Genomic DNA, 17,952 nt, shown 5'->3' on the forward strand with positions numbered 1-17,952 from the left:
AAAAAAAAAAAAAAAAAAAAAAAAAAAAAAAATTCATCATTTAGGTTGCTGTACATAGGATGACAATTCCTAGATGTTCAGGTTTTTGGTAAACCTTAGAGCCTTTGAGTCTATAAAACAAAAAGAACAACAAAACAGTAAAAATAAAACCAAAGAACTTCCATCCCAACTAAAAAGAAAATCTAAAAATATTCTCTTAGCTTTCTGAAAAAACCTAGAGCTTTATAAAATGTAAAACATGAACTTTGCACTGATTTTAATTTTAATAGTTTTAAACCTTTTTTTCACAGCTTTTATAGAAAAAATACACATTGTGCAGATATGAGTAAGAAAACTAGAAAGAAGAAAGAAAACTGTCTTAAGTGCCACAATTGGGAACCTTTTTATTAGCATTTTTAGCGTTCTTCCTTTGCATGTACATAAAGATGTACAGATACAAGTTTCATAAAAGACCATATATAAATATATTAAAATGTATGTAAATGAGTGGTAAAGTATTATTAACAGTTGTAAAAAATTGAGTTCCAGCATCCAGCACCAAAAGGAAAAAAAAAAAAAAGATACCCAAATAATTGTCAATACTATTAGTGTGACATTGTATCATGATTTATTAAATATTTTAGGTTTGTGGATATTTATTTATTTTATTTTGGTACTGGGGATTGAACTTGGGACCTTGCACTTGCGAGGCAGGCAGTGGAACCACAGAGCTAGATCCCTTGCTCTGTGGACTTTTAAAATAAGATATGATGCTTCAATATGAACATCTTTGGTTGCACACTTGTGTGCTTATTTCTTACAGTGAATTTTGGGAGTGATACTGCTGGGGGAAAAGGACAAGAGTTTACATGGATTAAAATAGGAGTTGTCAGGGCTTTTCTGTGCAGAAGCAGGTATCTTAAGCAGATGTATAATTTCAATAGTAAACTGTTCATTTTTATAAGTCCTAAGCAGCTACGTATGTAAAGGAACAGACGTGGCTGTAATTTGAATAAAACTTTATTTACAAAGTAAGGCAGCAAAATAATGTTTGGCCCAAAGGCTAGAATTTACACACCCCTGGTTTGAAACGAGTTTAAAACCGTTTAGGGATGGAATATACTCAACTGGCTATAAACCGATTTCATAGTATCTGAGAAATGTTTTCCTATCTCATGGCAGGGTAATGGGATGATTATTTTCTTTTCAGATATATGGCACTCTATACTGATTATAAAGAGCTTATTGTGTTTAACTTAGAGAATGTGGTTGTCCTTATATATTTTACTATTTTACTGTTTAGATTTCATCATATATTGACAACTTGTGGAGTAGGGGAAGACTTTCTTAGCTGATACTGTAAGGGAGATGTGTATTTTGCCATCACCTGAAGGTTACTTTATTAGTCAGGTTCTAGAGACATCCTGAAGTAAAGTGGAAAGCAAGTCCAGTAAGAGGAAAAGTAAAGCCAGAAAGACCAGCATGTCTATGTCTGAGGAACCACATCTCTGGTGCCACAGGTCAGAAGCAGGGCCTTGAAGTATTCAGGAACCTTTACAGGTTGAATTATACTTAGAAGACCAGTTTGTGCATGGACAGTGCCTTCTTTGCATCTTGAATTTCTACATAATAATAGGAATTATTGGTCTTTAACTGCCCTAGAAGTATTAGCTGAAGATCAGATGGAATAATAAAATAGTTGATAATCACTCTACTCATAACATTGTGTCACCGGTGCACTCTGAATTTGGAGATTTACTTATTATTTACTTAGCATAAATTGGTTGACCATCTGATTTGTGTAAAGTAGTGTGGCAGTTGCTGTTGTGGAACACAGAGAACAGTAAGTTCTTGCTGTTCAGGAGAAAAAAATGTGTGCAAGAGTGCTGATTAAGGGTGCCATAACGCTGGGGCAGATACAGGCCGTCTCTTGCACCTGGGTGTGAGAGATTTCATAGAAGTGTGACAGGAAATATGGAGATTTTCAAAAGAAGGATGAAGGGGAGGGTTTTTAAAAAAACAGTATCAAGAGAACTGTGTAAAGTGAGGAAAGCCCCATCAGTATGCGAGAGACAGCCATCATCTAATTAGACTGTCTGCTCAGTGTTTTACCTGAAGGAGGAGGAGCAGATAAAGCAGAAGGGCAAGTCAGAGCCGGACCCGGACAGAACTTTAATTGAAGATTTGTGGGGAACGCTAAACATCGCCTAGGAGGACATGTTTGACAGTTGTGGGGGTGATGGACTGTGTCGCAGTAGTTACTGAGTGTGGAGTGATAAACTTGGGATTATCACGTAAGGATTAGTGCAAAGGTCCAAGTATGCACTGCTATGGAAGGTGTGTGGGGGATGGCTGAAGGGACTGAAGAGCAGGAATGGACAGGCTTTCAGAATGTACTGGGTTTGGGAAATAAGACTTTTAATCCTGTTGTGTGGCTAAGAGTCCGTGATAATGAGATCTTAGTGGTAACATTGCAAAGTATAGCAAAGTTAGGGGAGAGCTGTAGTGAGGAAAGGAAAGCAGTTTGCTTTGCTTATTTAAAGTGGATGTTAATTGAGCACCTGGGAAATTCAGTAGAAGCTTGGCAGTGAAAGACTAAAATTTGCAGGCGATGTCAAGGGCAGGAAGGTGGGAATCTTGTTCACCTAGAGGTGAGAAGTGAAAGCATCACATCACTGAAAGGAGAGCTTGTACGGAAAAGGGTGTTTTATAGCAGTGCTCATCATTAGGTAGTTCAACCATAGAAGTCGCTTCATCTTCATGTGAGGAAGTCACCCCAGAACAGAAGGATTTTCCCTGTATTTTATCATTTACACAATGTTCTGTTGCCTCCTCAGCTTCCCCTTTAAGCTTCTAAAGCTACTAGGTTTCAGGACTAAATTAGTTTACTTTGAAGAACATACCATATTTTCCAAGATCCCCAAAGAAAGTGTAAAAGATTCCTTGTTACTTCATCTCTTCACCACTTCCTGTAAACCTCAGTTACAAAGGTGTTAGTAGTGGGAGAGGTTGACATTCAATTTTTACCTGTCCGGTGTAGTACTACTGCAATTTTCCATTTCTCCCACATCTCACCCCAGTTGAGATTTGTGCTTTTGGGGTGAAGGTACAGTCTATCTCCTAGGAATCATCTTTGTATGCTTCTGTGCGTTGTTTTCTTGTAGGCTTGGAGGGGAAACTGAGTTATAAATGGTATGATTTGTGTTTGAATTGGAAAGTTTTTACTGTGTGGAACACCAGAATTTAATATGTTTTCTCATCTGTGTCTTTTCTTAACATTAGTCTGTTTGGGTTTTACATGGAAAGAAAACCGTGCTGCTTCCCTGGTCTTTGGCACAGTGTATTGCGAACTCTGGCAGAGGTTAAGGGTGCCCTGGCCGGCCTGGCTGAAGTCGGGGCTCCTGGCCCTCGCTCGCGGCCTCCCTCACGCGCAGGCTTCAGCTCATGTCGGAGGTGGCAGAGGGATGCATGCCTCCAGCATCACCTTCCCGGAGTGCTTCATCTCTCAGACCATGCATGGCTACTTGTTTTGTTTTGTTTTAAATTAATTTCACTGGTATATTTTAGGGATACAACACGATGACACTCATCCTTGGAAATGTGCCTCTTTACATCATCCATCTTGGTTCTCATTTTTCCCATCCCCTGCCCTCCGTTCACCCGCTCCACCCCTCCTCATTTACAAAGACTCTGTTTCCGTTTTTTCCTTTTCTCATGTTAATTCTGTTCCCTTTTTTTACCCTCACCCCCTTCCCCTTTGCACCTTTTCTTTCTATTTCACATTATTTGTTACACCTTTTAGTCCTTATCTACACTTGCAGTTTCTCACATCAAAGAAAATATTCGGTATTTACTCACGTGTGTCCTATTTATTTCACTTAAGAGTGTGGCCTCAATGTGCGTCCATTCAGTGATAAAAATCTCTAACTCATTTTTTGTGGTTCAGTATTACTCCATTTTATTTTTTAAAAAACCACATTTTCAGGTCTGGAATTTAGCTCAGTGGTGCCCACACCTTCCTTGAAAGTGCAAGGTCCTGAGTTCAATTCCCGGTACCAGGAAAAAAACAAACAAAACGAAACAGAAACACATTTTCTTTATCCATTCTCCAGCTGATGGACAGTCGGGCTGTTTCCAAGTGTTCACTATTACAGACTGCTGCTATGAACTTGGGTGCACATATATTTTAATTCTTTTGGGAAGATAGCAGCAGGGGAACAGCTGGGTCAAATGGACGTCTAACCCTAGTGTTTGGAGGACTCTCCACACTGATTTCCACAGTGGTTGCACCAGTCTATGCTCCCGCCAGCAGTAGAGCAGGGTTCCTTTCTCCTCACAGCCCCGGCAGTATTTGTTATGCTTTACTTATTTTTTGTAATCGTAATTTGTTTAATGTATGTGGTTCACTGATAATTTTCAGTGTTGAGTTTTTTTTGGGTAGTACTTGTTCTTTTACTTTCTGAAACAACGTTCTTCTCATGTTTCATTTCTCTAACTCCCATTTACCTTTTTAACATATTTCTGTCATCTTTTCAATATTGGTAAATTTAGGCAGAAAAAAAGAAAAAAATCCTTTGTTTCTTCCATTTTGGTACCACTGATGAAGTAAGATCAAATTAAATGGATATATTTTCTTCCAAACTGCTCTTCTTTTAAAAAATGGTCACCATGTAAAGAAACAAAAAATGCAGTGGTTTGTCGGTCACTACTTGGAAGCACCCTTTTTCCCTCATTAAAGGTAGATTCATCTGATTTGGATCACCACAAAAAGTGGGGCAGATAGGCTCAGTGGCGTAAACCCCGTGGCTGGCTTGCTCTGAAATACTTTTCGTTCCATGTTGACACTAGTGTCTGCCCCAGACCCGCATTTCCTCCTGATGTTGGCCGCACGTGTGGAGTCGGCCGGGTGATTCTCCTTGGATTGCTTGCTTCTATCGCCCTCTTAACGTTTTTCCTTTCCTGCCTTCCCCCTTCTGTTACAGAGTGAGATTCGTGGAGATCTTGCTCATACGTTGTGTCTTGTCATGTGCTTTCCCCTTTCCCCTCACCTGTTAGTTATCTCTTTGAAAACAAAGTCACAATCTAGAGAGCGTTTGCCTTACTGCTCTTTTTTGGTTTTCTAGTTTCCTTAGGCCGGTGGTTCTCAGGATTTAGTACCCAGCAGACTCACTTGGAGGGCGGAGCAGTGCACTTTGGACAAACCTGTGCCACTAGTATTGTCAGTGTTTGCTGTCCAGTCCCCCAGAGTTAGGTTTCTTCAGATTTTATGCGCTCGTGTTCCTTGGAAATTCCTTACTCTAAGCTGAAGTGCTAGTATGAAAGAAAACTCAGAAAATGGCCTTATATTTAAATTGTAAAGGGTTAGTTGTGCGGGAAGACCAATTGGGTGAAAAATGCCATTTCTCACCACTTCCCCAATTGCAGAGCTGAGACATCTCTTCAGAGTCTCTCAGTCCAGCATTCTGGGAAGCTTCTGCAGTTTGATTGAATTGCACCGTGAGTGAGACTAACTGAATGGATTGTTTGAGTTCCCCGATTGCTGCTGCTGTTCTCTGATACTTGAGATTTGCTTCCATTTCCGTCCTCCAGATTCCCTCTCTGTCTCCAGCTTCTCGGCTCTTGTGAGAATGATACCTCATTTTTTTTCTTTTTTTCTTTTCTGATACTGGTGATTGAACCTTTGTACACCTGCAGCTCCTTTGCATTTTTTGAATTTTTAGACAGGGTCTTGCTAAGTTCGCAGGTTGTCCAGCTGGGCTTGATCTTGTGACTCTCCCGTCTCAGCCTCCAGAATGCTGGGATCCTAGGAGTCACCATCGTGCCTAGCCGGGTTGACACTTTGAGAAGTAGGGGACAGGTGGGAAGTAGCATTCATCCATGCATTGTGTGCCTACCAAATGAGAAGTTTGGGGCTTACATGTGCTGTCCCATTCCGCGGTGCCAGCTTTGCACAGCAGGGAACTGTGTCCTGAGATACTAAATAAATAACCAACTTCACAGGGCATTGCACCTGGGATTTAGACAGAGGTCTGACTTCAGAACTAGAGTTCTTCTAATAGCACCTAACTTTAGGATGACTGGAGTTGCGTGTTGGGGAAGAGAATTAACGTGGATCTGTGTACTTGAGATTTTACTTCATGGTAGTTGTCAAACAATGCACATGGCAGTAAGCAACAGCCTGCGGTGTCAGTTTCCAGAATGCTGCATTTCAGAAGGTGGTTGAAGCCGACTGAAAGTCATCTAATCCTGCACTTTCCCTTGTTAAATATTAAAAATGTCCATGGCACAGATAAGAATGACTTTATCCTCGATTTCTTGTGAAACGAGAATTGTAGGAAATGTAGAACTCTGTCAAATGGTAGGAATTTTCTGTAGAAACACTAGTTTTCTTGGTAGTTACTTGACAGAACGTCTTTATTTCATTTTTGCATTTTATCGAATAAGAAGGAAGGCCAATAATGATACGCTTTGGTTTTTTTTTTTTGTTGGTGTTGTTGAAAATAAAAAGAATGCAATGTAAAACACCCCCATGCCTGTCTGATGTGGAAATTAATAAATATTGTGTTATAAAGCTCTTTGATGCCTCTAGCAGAAAAGATTCTCTGTAATTTTAATATTACTTATGGTCCATTAGGCTCCTTGGGGTGTCACCAGGGAAGAAAGAATTTTACTTTTTATCCCCTATTTTACAGTGTAAAAACGGGGTATTTCTGGTTGTCTTCGCGGCGGTGAAATCTGTTGTAGTTGCACCTGCAGAGGTTGGTCCTGTCTCAGAAGCCGGAGCTGTGAGAAGTGAGAGTGAATGTCCAGCAGCAGCTCCTGGCCTCAGACTCAGCTCCTCTTCCCTGTGTGCCAGCCCGCTGGGTGGCAGAGGTGTGTACCGTTTAACCCTTCGCCTTTTCTGTCCTCACCTGGATTCAGAGTGCATTGTGCCTGGGTGCGTGCAGAAGGAGGTGCTCCCTGAGCAGGGCCCTGCCTCCTCCCTCCTTGTTGCCTTCCACGTAGTAGTACAACAGTGTATTTGTGCCCACCCCTTAAAGATGGCTAGACACTGTTTTGACTCACTCATTTCTCTCATCTGTGAGTGGCACTTTATTATTAGCTTTAGATTCTCTGTGTGTCCTCTTGCGGTGTTAGGCTGGGTTTCCATGGTAGAGGAGATTTAGGCTCGGAACATTGTCTTCTAGTTAAGTCATATGTGGACAAATTAAGATACAAGTGAGGCATGCACCCAGCCACTTAGCTTACCTTACTGTTTCTCAGTTTTTGCATCCATGTATTTTGCTGCTGTGTTTTACACGTGTCTTCATCGTCATAGTGCTGGGTAATTTGTTTACTTCTTTATCTGCTCTTTCTCACAAGGTCTCCTGGTGAGTGTGTCGTCCACCCATTTCCCTTAATGATCTTCCTGAGTTCTTTGTGTTGGCGGAGTGGTTTTTCCTCTTGCTGCTTGGCACTGCATAACTAACTGAAGTTGTGTTCAGGTTCTGTCAGTGGTTCCTTCTGATGTGGAATGTTGGACCCACACATCCTGAGTCCTCTTATTGGACTTTTCCCCTAGTTGTTTGTTTCTTGCCTTCTACTTTTCAAAGCCATCTTGCGTGTTTGTTCTTTTCCTGGATTCTGATTGCTTCCCCACCCCTTCACCGTGCCGGACTGAACTCACCAAGGCACAAAGGGTTAGAACTGATCTGGGCTGCAGCCAGTTTAACTGAAGAGACGTGGGCTGACAGGAAAGTCAGTGTGTGTTTAGGCTGAGCCTCGCGTAGTACTGACCAGGCAAATGCCTACCTGGAATGTTCACTATTTGAAAGTGACATCAAATTTCACAGGGACTCTGGCTCTCTGTCCACCTATCATGGTAACATGCGCCCCTCATTATCATTTCTGTAACTTTTCCTTTTGTCTGCTTCCTTCTGCCAACCTTCTACTCTCATTGAACTTTACATATTTTGAACTGTAGTGCCCATGTGCAGTGTGGGATGTTTTATGTCTTTTTTCAGAAATTCAGTGCCGAACAGTTCTTATATGGGATCTTAGTAAACAAAGAACGTGTGTGGGGTGGGGTGGGGGTGGGACGCCTGCCACATTTCCTCCCTGCCCCACAGAAAATGTGTTTTCTGGAAGCCCTTTTGACACCGAAGTGGAGGCCCACCAGCCCTCCCCTGTTGAATTCTCCTGAGAGGCCTTTATGCTTGTTGTCATATCTTTTGTTTCTGCTGATTATACACATAGTAAGTTGTAAATAGCTCTCACACACACCACGGTTTCTTTGAGGTAAGTGCAGGCGCACAGAGAGGCTCTCAGCTTCAGCTCACCCCAGGGAGTCCACGGGGTCCCTCTCAAGGCCTCTCACTTCCTGTTCCAAGCCCCAGCAGAGGGAAATTCATCAGTTCTGGACAGTTACCATCCTGTCGTTAAACCTGTGGCATAACATTTAGAAAATATTAGCTGATCAGTTCTCTATTTTTCTTTGTTTTTAATTTGATTTTTTTATTACTCTAAAAGCAAAAAATATACAAAGATGCCAAAAGAGTAAGAGCTAAAAGTCTCCACAGTCTTCATCACTGTGAACGTTTTGTGAAAATCCCAATATCTTAAAACTAACTGCTAAAAATGGAGAAAAGTGGATAAACTTAAGTCCCCTCAATTAGTTTAAAATTTGTCTTCCAAACAGTGGTTAGTTTTATTATCTTAATTTATAGTGGATTAACAGTGAGACAGTTCTTTCTGCTGTTGTTTCTTTCAGGCCTGTTTTGATTGCTTACAGGTAGCTGGCTATTTTCTAAGGTTTTTAAATCAAAATGCAGAAGGAGGTATGACAAATTACAAAGTTACCTACTCTCATTTCTCCAGTATTTTCCTTGGTATGTTTTTATGAATTAAGCGATACGGTTGCCTTTCATTTAAAAAAATTTCCTATCTAATACTTGTTGACACTGCTGCTGATGGGAATGCTGGGCCGTTCATAATCTATTTGCAGCCTTTTCAGCTTTGGTTTGAATCTCAGCTTCCTCATCTCTAAAATAGGGGAGCCTACTTTCCTGGATGCTTACGGACTTTTCTGTTCCAGTTGTAGGATTCTAAATTTGAAAGCGCTACCTACTTCCCTGCCGGTTCCTTTCCGTGATCAGAATTGTTGAAACATACTGGCAGCTTGGCACCATCCACTCCCCAGTGTATTCCTAGACTTTGTTTGCTCTCAGAAGCTGTATTTCTAAGTGAAGTTCTAATGGAATATAATTACAGTTGTTTAACTTTCTCCTTTCCTTTTGAGAGTGTTTATAAAGTGCATTTGGTGACTGTGAGGATAAAAAGGAACTAGAACCTTAGTGTTTGTGACATGGTCAACTAATATTAAGGTAAGTAAGATTTTCTTTTGTATATGTAAAATAAGGCATTGTTTACGCACAATTTGCAGTATATGCATTCTGCCTTATAGGATCTGCTTCAGTCATTTTGATAGACACATTTGTTGACCTTTTAAGGAAGCCTTTTTGGGGATTTCATTTTGATATGGAATATCTGATTGATTTTTTTTTAACCTTTCCTTCTGTTGCCTCTAGGGAGAGTTACTGTATGGACACCTGCGTGTGTCACTGAGGGGTGGAATCCGCATGTTTTCCTTGTGTGACACAGCAGAGTTTCTAATGTCTGCTCTTCTCCGTACCCAGTTTCTTCCTCATTCCTCAGTTTAGAGGAGAAATTCCCTTTCACATTGCCTATGTTGTCCTAGATCTGTGATGGCGGATCTTTTAGAGACCGAGTGCCCAAATTGGAAACCAAAACCTACTTACTTATCCAAAGTGCCAACACTACAATTAAACCTGAATACTAAGGCTTTAGTTTAGATGAAAACAACTCATACATTAACAGCTTTAGTCGTGAAACAAAAGCACAGTAGCTTGTGTGCCATAGGTTTTGCCACCGCTGCCCTAGGTTAAAGAGCGAGCAGGTCTTGCTTCTTGGTAACACTTGCTTCATTCCCTCTGTTGTCTTCTTTGTAACATCTTTCATATGAAACATCAGTAAATGCCCATATCACGGGGTCTTCTACATGCGTTCACATTTATTTTTACTGCTTTCTTGTTTTCAGTCTTTCTCATTTCTTAAGTTTGAATCTGGGTGTGCATGTGACTCTGACTTGTCTGCTATAAAATTAGGTTTTTGCATGTGAAATGGAAATGCACCCATCTTACAAGATTGCTCATGGGAAAAGTCTAGATGAAGTTGCCCACATGTTGGCTTGTGTTGGCACATGGACCTCCCTTCACTGGTGCAGCGTGAGGAGGGTGTAGAGCCAGTTATTGCCTCTAAAGGCAGGATGCTCTGTCCATTCCACCTTATAAGCACTGGCAGGAAAAAAGAACGAGAGACTTAAGAAGAGCATCGGGTCAGAAAATGTTTGAAAAGTTAACTGCCTTTTATTGGTGCTACTCACCATTGCAAAATGAAGTGTCAAGTGTTGAGAAGTAAACTAATTTGTGAATTAAAATAAAAAGAGAAACACCTAAGGCAGCCTACTTGGCTGGAGATTGATCTCTGGACACAGAAAATTGATTAGCACACATGATCTTAATTGAAATTTAAGAAACATCAAAATACCGAAGGAATGCTTTGATGTCGGAAGATGCCGTTGAGGTGATGCTTCGTTGAGGTCGTAAGACTTAGGGACAGGTAGGTAGGTAGGTACATGATTAGGGAAGAGTGCACGTGTTTGCAGGTCAGAGTAGTGATCCGAGACGCCTGCGTGCATGTGCGTGTGCTTTCACTTGTTCATCCGCAGAGCCGAAGTACTCCTGCTCAGCCAGTGCTCTACTGCTGAGCTGTAGCCCCAGTTCCCTAGAGAAAATTTTAAGAAGCAGAAAATAGGTATACGTTAAATCCTTTTTTCTTTACCTTAAAATCTAAAGTAAGTGACAGGCAATATTTGGGGATGATATTGACTAATTATAATAGTATAATTTTTAAGGGAATCTTTGTGGCTTTCATTGTAGAATTCTAGATACAGAGAAATGTCCATGCAGTTATAACTTTGATTGTTCTCATTTTTATTAGAATACAGTTATAATTCAAGGTTCTTAAACATAGTAAACGTGTATAAGAGGTGATTGAAAAATACAATTAATGTTTAGTTACATAAGAATCTTACTACAGTAAAATATATATTACGAAGAATGAGGAATAAGTATGTTCAAAGTGAGGGGAGGTGTTTTGATTGTTTTGGGGGTTTAATGGTCTGTGTCTTTTGCTGCAATCTTTTTTTTTTTTTCTGCAATCTGTAAATGCTGACAATAGCTTTGATCGTCCTTCCTGATCACATGTGTATGGCCCTTCTAGTCGAGTACAGATGTCATGGGTGTGAGTCCACATCCACCGTGCTGGCTGCATCTGGTGCCCTGAGACTCGGGCTCTTCCCAGTCAAAATGGCCATGAAAGGGAAACGTGTTGAATCGATCCAGGACATCACGGCAGCCAGGACGGTGCAGCTAAAGACATGGAAGGGAGAGAACTTCTAGAAATATAGGAAAGTGGGATGATAAGTGTGTTTGAAAAAAAGGGAAGCATTTTGAAGATGGTTAATGGCAGTGTGTCTTTCGTGGTAATAAAGTAAAAAATATTTTAAATATTCATTGTATTAAAAATTTTCTTCATTGTATCTTTGGCCACAGCTTGTAAGTATAAATAAATATGAACATTGATACTTATAAACCTTCCTATACCAAGAACTGGGAAAATAAATTTAAACAGTAGAAAAGAGTTTTAAGAGTAGAAAAGAACTTTAGGCATCACTGAATACAGTTTACTTAATTATTACGGAAGATAATTAAAGGACAAAGGGAAAGAATATACCGATGTCCAGTGGAGATTCTGTTTCAGTGGTTTCCCTTCTGTATTTCCTTTGTCTTCAACTTCCTTCCTCCTTCCTGTCTGTAGATACTTATTAAATGCCTACTTTGTGCTACACGCAGTAAATACAAATCCTTGTGGGTCTTTTCCCCTTGGAATTTACCTCCTAGTGAAAAGTAGATTTTCTGATGTTTATAATGTACTCGATATACCAACTGTTGAATGCATGTCCAGCTGCAGTGGCTGTGTCGGACCTGCAGTTGAGGTGCCCAGCTTTTGTCTGGGTCTCCTGCGAGTGTGTGCGGTTATCAGCAGCCTCTATGCCCGCGTCTAACCTGGCCGTATTCCCCCAGGTCCCACTGGCATGTGCCGGCAGAGTGCTGGGTGCAGACTTCTGCCCAGACCTGGAGGAGCCAGACCAGAGGCTGGAAGTCCAGGTTGGAGTCTTACTGTTTTATCAGTGGGGGGTGGTGCGGCAAACCATGGTCCACAAAGGCATTTCAGTGTTATCAGGGCTGTCAGGGTAAGGTAACCCTCGAGCCTGGGGTACAGAGGGGCTGGCAAAGCACACATGTTCAGCAAAAGGCTCTCCTCAGGATGAGTTTTGTGTCCTGGTGATGATTTTTTTCATTCAAGAAATAGACTTTGACTGGTAATGTAGCAGTAGAGCTTTTGAGTAGCATGTGGGAGGCTCTGGTGTCTGCCCCACGACTGGAGTGCTACTACTGTAATTTGTAGTAGAAGGAATGTGAACTTTGAAGGTTGACTGCCTAGGTTCCAAAAAGCTACCTTAAACCATTGGCCAATTATTCACCTATATTAGCCTTAGTTTTCTCATCTGTAAAATGGAAATTATCCATAAAAGGTGATTGTGAGGATGAAATGACCTAATTTATATTTAGCATTTAGCCCAGAGCCTGGCATACGAGTTTAATCTGTCTTGCCTTAGCTCTCATCTCTGAGAATTGTCAGTACATGTGCAGCACTGCTGGGTCTGGGGATCAGTCATGCTTCCTCTGTTTCTGAGCTCAGGAGGATGGCAGCCGTTCAAGTGGGAACACTGCAAGAAAAGCGGTACTTAGTAATGAGCACTGTGTGTCTTTGTGGGTCGAGAGATCTGTGCAGAGTGCATTTGGGTTTTAGTTAATCTTGTTTGGTTGGGAGGCATTAGAAACACTTTGCTGTCTTGTAAGTTAGAAATACATGTATGACTTCCTGGGTAGAGGCATACCCCTACTTTTATATATGCTTTAATTTTGGAGAACTGTGTGAGCTGTTGCAAAGATACAGGTTGAAGTTTCACCATGGATGGCATCTCCTAGCACAAGCAAACTTGTATTACTATTTTTTTCAGGACTTCCACTTGGCATCATTTTTCTAAATTTTCAGGCTTGTGGAATGAGCATAATGAGCTCCATTTTAAAACATTTTTACTGATTTAGATACCCCACATGAGAAAAGAAAACAGTTTTAAAACTTTGCTTCTTCCCAGAAAGAGTGAGGGCAGAAGTGGCGGAAGGGGGAGGTTTCGGTTTTATGGCACTGAAGGGTGTCCCGTCTCTTGCACACCTGCTCTTGGCCGAGGGAAGCCCACCCGAGTTTTGCTGTGCCCTGAGCTGGTACCGTCTGGGTGGTATATGGCCCCGGTACAGTGGGAAGGCGGTGTTGCACATACAAGACGTGATTGTGTATTTATTTCCCAGTTCTAGAAAGCGAACAGCTTGTGTGTGACACAGAAATGCAGAATGATGGAGGGTTTCTCATGGAGAGCAGTCTGAGCCTTGACCTCTTGGGGTTATGATGAGTGATATTCTTCAAACACATCACCTGCAACGATCTGTTAGGAGGGATTCATGGGCAATCTGTTTTTGAACCTTGAGTTACTGTGTGAAGAGAATGGGTTTAACAGATGTGAAAGTCTGAAATAAACTTGAAAAGGACCAAGGGAACACATTATTTTGACATAATAAAGAGAAAAAGTATATTCACAAGGTTCAGTGAAACTCTGGTTGTGGGTAGATAGTGTGGTTGACAATTCAATATGGGCCTTTCAAAAAAAGACCAATTTCTTGGACAAAGTAAGGAAAGTGGTCATATTATTGGAGTTTTTCATCTAGTAACACCATTTTGGTGGACTGAGTGGAAAGGCTGGATCTGTTAAAAGACTATCCACTCTGCTGGATTGGTGAATTAACCGGGGCCCATGTAAGCATCCTCTTTGATTTTCCACTTTTTCCCCTGAATGCGGCTTCCACGCATTTTAGAAAAACAAAACCTACCACATCCATCTCATGTCAATCATAATAAACTTGACACTGAATATGTCCTTCACCAGCTAGCAGTTCCAGGAGTATTTTTTAGCTTTGTCTCATTGCATTCTTGCCATGGTGTCTGGCTCCTTTTCTAAGTCCTGGGGAACAAGCCATTGCTACATTTTTATTCTAGCTTGGCATGTCAGGGGACTCAAAATGTCCTTAGCACTTGCCAGAGTTGTCCGTTTTTTCTGGTTGGATCTTCGGCCTTCCTCTAGGGGCAGGCACTGAACCACTAGAGGGTTGGCTCCTCGTCCTCTGGATTCTGATGATAATCTCCTGTTCTCCTCAATTTAGGAGCAGTGGTTTCTTGGATACCTTTTCTTACAAAGGATTTTCCTTTGGACATGTCTGTAACCCTCATATCTGGCTTAGTTTTATATTTTAGCTGCCATAAATTCTAACGATTGTGATGGCATCTTCCTGCTACTAATTTTCTTCTTTTAGAACCTTTGACTTTTTTGCCGAAAGCTTCATTTTAGTAGCAATGTAATGTAGTAATCCCCAGATCACCACTATTCCATGTAGATATTTTGGTTTTGAATGACTTATCACTCAGGTGTGTGTATGGTTTGACCTTTGTGAGGATATCTGCTCTATTTTTCTGTAATGTTTGATTTTGTAAAATAGCTGGAAATCAAGACTTTGAATTGCTAACTTTATTTTCTTCAGTTTCTTTTGTTACAGGTGTGAAACTGGGTGCTCTTTACCTGGGAGGTAATTGAAGTGTAGTAGTAAAGAACTGTATTCTTAGGCAACTATCTGCTAGGAAACGGTTTTTCTACTTTAGACCTCCCTTAATTGCTGCTAAATATTTTATTTTTTAAACAGAGAAAAGTTAACTTTCTTAGTGTAACTGTGCCTTATAATATATTAAGTTGTCAGTGTTAGTTTAGCATACTCTTGGTTGGGAATCCAGGATGTGAGGTTGGACTTCGTATTTTTTACCACTGAAGTGCTTAGAAAATTAGAGTAAATAATAAACCAATATTTCAGAACCAGATTAGACACAATTTGCTGTGATGTTTCATAAACCACAGACTCCTTTCTTCTGTAAATGCATGAAGGATCACTTTTTTCCAGACATACTGGGGTGCAAGTGTAAATTTCCATAAAATTTAAATGAGGTGCTTCCTGTAATTAATGAACAATTGTGGCTGCTCTCTGGTCTGCATTGTAATTAACCGTGATCAGGCTTGTTTAGTGATGACACTGTTCCTGTAATAATTTGACAAGCTACTGTGAATTTGCCAGGTTATTAAACAACCTGCAGCATTGTGGGGATGAGCTCTGAGGCCGCTGCTGCTGGTCAAATGTAACATGAGGGTGCACCAGAAGCTGCCCCCCGGAAGTCTGTCTACCACCAGGAGCAGATAGAGATCCCTGTGATTTTGGAGAACTTAATTTTGCCTGGGGAGTTCTTGGAAACTTTTATTACATGATAAACCTATCGGGGCAAAGCTGATCATTTTTATGAAGTCACAATGAAGCCAGCAAATTCTTTGTATTGTTAACACTAGTGTGTACTAAACAAATCTGAGGTTTCCCTTACCACCTTTTTAAATAGGCATAATTATTTATTAATTTTTATAAAAGCTGTGTGCTCCCCACGTACACCCACGACATTCCCAAGTAGATGTTCATTCTCTCCTCCTGCCTCTCTGCCTGCCTGCCTGCCTGCCTGTGTCTTCTGTTAGAAACAACAGATGGCCTTGTGCCGAGCAGAGTTCTCTTGCAGGCATGGTGACTGCAGTGGCCTGGTAGCCTTACGTCCTTGGTCACTTGCGCTCCAGACCCCCAAGCCCCTTTCAGGGTAAGAACTGTTCAAAACGTTACTGTCTAGTTACTGTGGTGTCTTTCATTCAGACTGTGTTTATTGACTAAACCACAAGGATTCCTGCCCAAAGTGCCAGGCGGTCTATGCTTGACTGATTTTGATTTTCTAACATCAGCCCTGGGGTTTATTTGAAAAATGTACGTACACTGCAGCTTTAACAAGTCAAGTGACTGCATGTTTCTGACCATAGGGTTGAGTGTCTCTGATGATCATTAAATTGGGGTGGGGGGATAAGATTAGTAGTCACTGCACCATTGCGAGTGTGTGTGTGTGTGTGTGTGTGTGTGTGTGACACATGGTTTTTGTCTTTTCATCTTCTCCAAGAGCCAGAAAGTTTCCTGCCGTTCTCTCTCCAGCCATTGACAAATGATTGCCAGATGTGAGACTTTGCAGTGCTCTTTCCCTCAGCAAACCTGCAGCGAAGGGATATTTGATTCTCCCTTTCCCATTTCATCTCCTTTCCACATCTGCCAGGGACGCACAAGCAATACGTCCCTACATGAGAGTTGAAAGTTTATTCAGCTCCCTTTCCCCTCTGGTAGAGAATTTGGAGACAGCAGAATGAGGTCCATGTGATGCCCTCCCGGCCTCACTGTATGAAATTAATTGTTTATTTTACTTATCTGCCTCTCAGTAATTCCACTATTTCATGTTAGCTTCACTCCATGGAAGAAAATCTGATGTAACTCTGGGAGTGCTCGGAGTTCCCTTTTGTCTCCTTGCTGTGCATGAGTAAGCCACTGCCACCTTCAGTTCTGATAAACCAAGACTGTCAGATGCATGGAACTTCCTAACAAAGTAATTGCAATATACAACTGTCGAAATATTAAATGTGGACAGATATCAAAGTGTCTGATAGAATTTAGTAGACATTTAGGGATCAAAAAGCTATCCATGAACAGGAAAATGCAGCTGGTTTGGCCCTGATTACTGTACCTTGTGTTTGTGTCCATTGTTAAAGTCGATTCATATGAGCTGCAGTTTTAATCACGAGTAGATTATAAAGAGGAATGTGTGCTGAGTTTTGGAGGCGTGTGAAATGAGCCCATGTAGGCCACACACAATCACTAACATGCACAGAAGCCTTTTGCATCTGCTTAGAATCTGTGATGATAGTGATTTTTTTCACCCTCATCTCAGTTTGAAAATATTTTCCAAATGCCCTTATAGCTCATGTTGTATTATAGGGTGGGCTGACACAGGTGGCCTTTATGTTTTCCTATTATATTTTTTGGCAAACAAAAAGGCCCCTTATTCCCCGAATAAGATCAGCATTTTTAAAAAACATTTAAAAAATAATCATAAAATGTCTGCCACATGTTCTGTAGTTTATGGAAATGTTTTCCAAATTAGAGCTTACTAGATTCTTACTGTAAAAGTGCTAATATGTTTACTATTTCTGCTACCTTCTTAGCTGTCTGTCATTAAGTGAAAGTGTATTTTTATGTGAAATAAAAATGAGGATTTTAATGACTATTTCTGAGTTTCTGCACTTAGGAAAAAATATACATGTATATTTTGTTTTTAAGGAAGGCAGGTAACATGCTTATATCATAGTTAGCACAGAAAAATAGTGAAGTTTTATTTCAGTGTTTTCTTTGAACAAAGTCAGTGAAGTGATATCAGTAAACAAAACCAAGCAAGGACAACAAAATCACCCAGTAGATTCTGAAAAGAATAAATTTTCCCAAGCCTATGTGAGTGGGGTAGAAATGTTTACCATGAGTTACCGAAACTTCTGTGTTTCTACGGGAGGTTTCTATTGAATACAGTAGAAAGTGATGACGGACCTTTAGAGCTTTCAGTGATAACACACAGCCCTCTGGGGCATGTGTGCCAGGGGTTCACCACCAGTGGAGTGGAAGATAATCATAGTTGAAGAGGAAGACAATACTTTCTAACTGTTCACTCTGTAAAAATGATGATGTGAACACCTCCCTCCAACAGAATTACCCAAAGCAAGAACGGCCTGTG

At 40.9% G+C, this 17,952-nt stretch overlaps 1 protein-coding gene across 9 annotated transcripts in view; it reads left to right on the forward strand.

Moving 5' to 3' along the window:
• The window catches only part of Bnc2 (basonuclin 2), a 340,522-nt gene that overhangs the window by 87,699 nt on the left and 234,871 nt on the right, over nt 1–17,952 (forward strand). For 7 of the 9 annotated variants that reach the window (XM_010630930.1, XM_010630931.1, XM_010630942.1 and 4 more), the window contains exon 4: nt 12,183–12,266. The exons of the other annotated variants lie outside the window; for them this stretch is intronic. In XM_010630930.1, the coding sequence (XP_010629232.1) occupies nt 12,183–12,266 (84 nt within the window). The remainder of the gene's footprint in view (nt 1–12,182; nt 12,267–17,952) is intronic. 9 annotated transcript variants of the gene reach the window in all.

Source organism: Fukomys damarensis, unplaced genomic scaffold (assembly GCF_012274545.1).
Source record: "Fukomys damarensis isolate Sample0158 unplaced genomic scaffold, DMR_v1.0_HiC HiC_scaffold_31, whole genome shotgun sequence".
Taxonomy (NCBI): domain Eukaryota; kingdom Metazoa; phylum Chordata; class Mammalia; order Rodentia; family Bathyergidae; genus Fukomys; species Fukomys damarensis.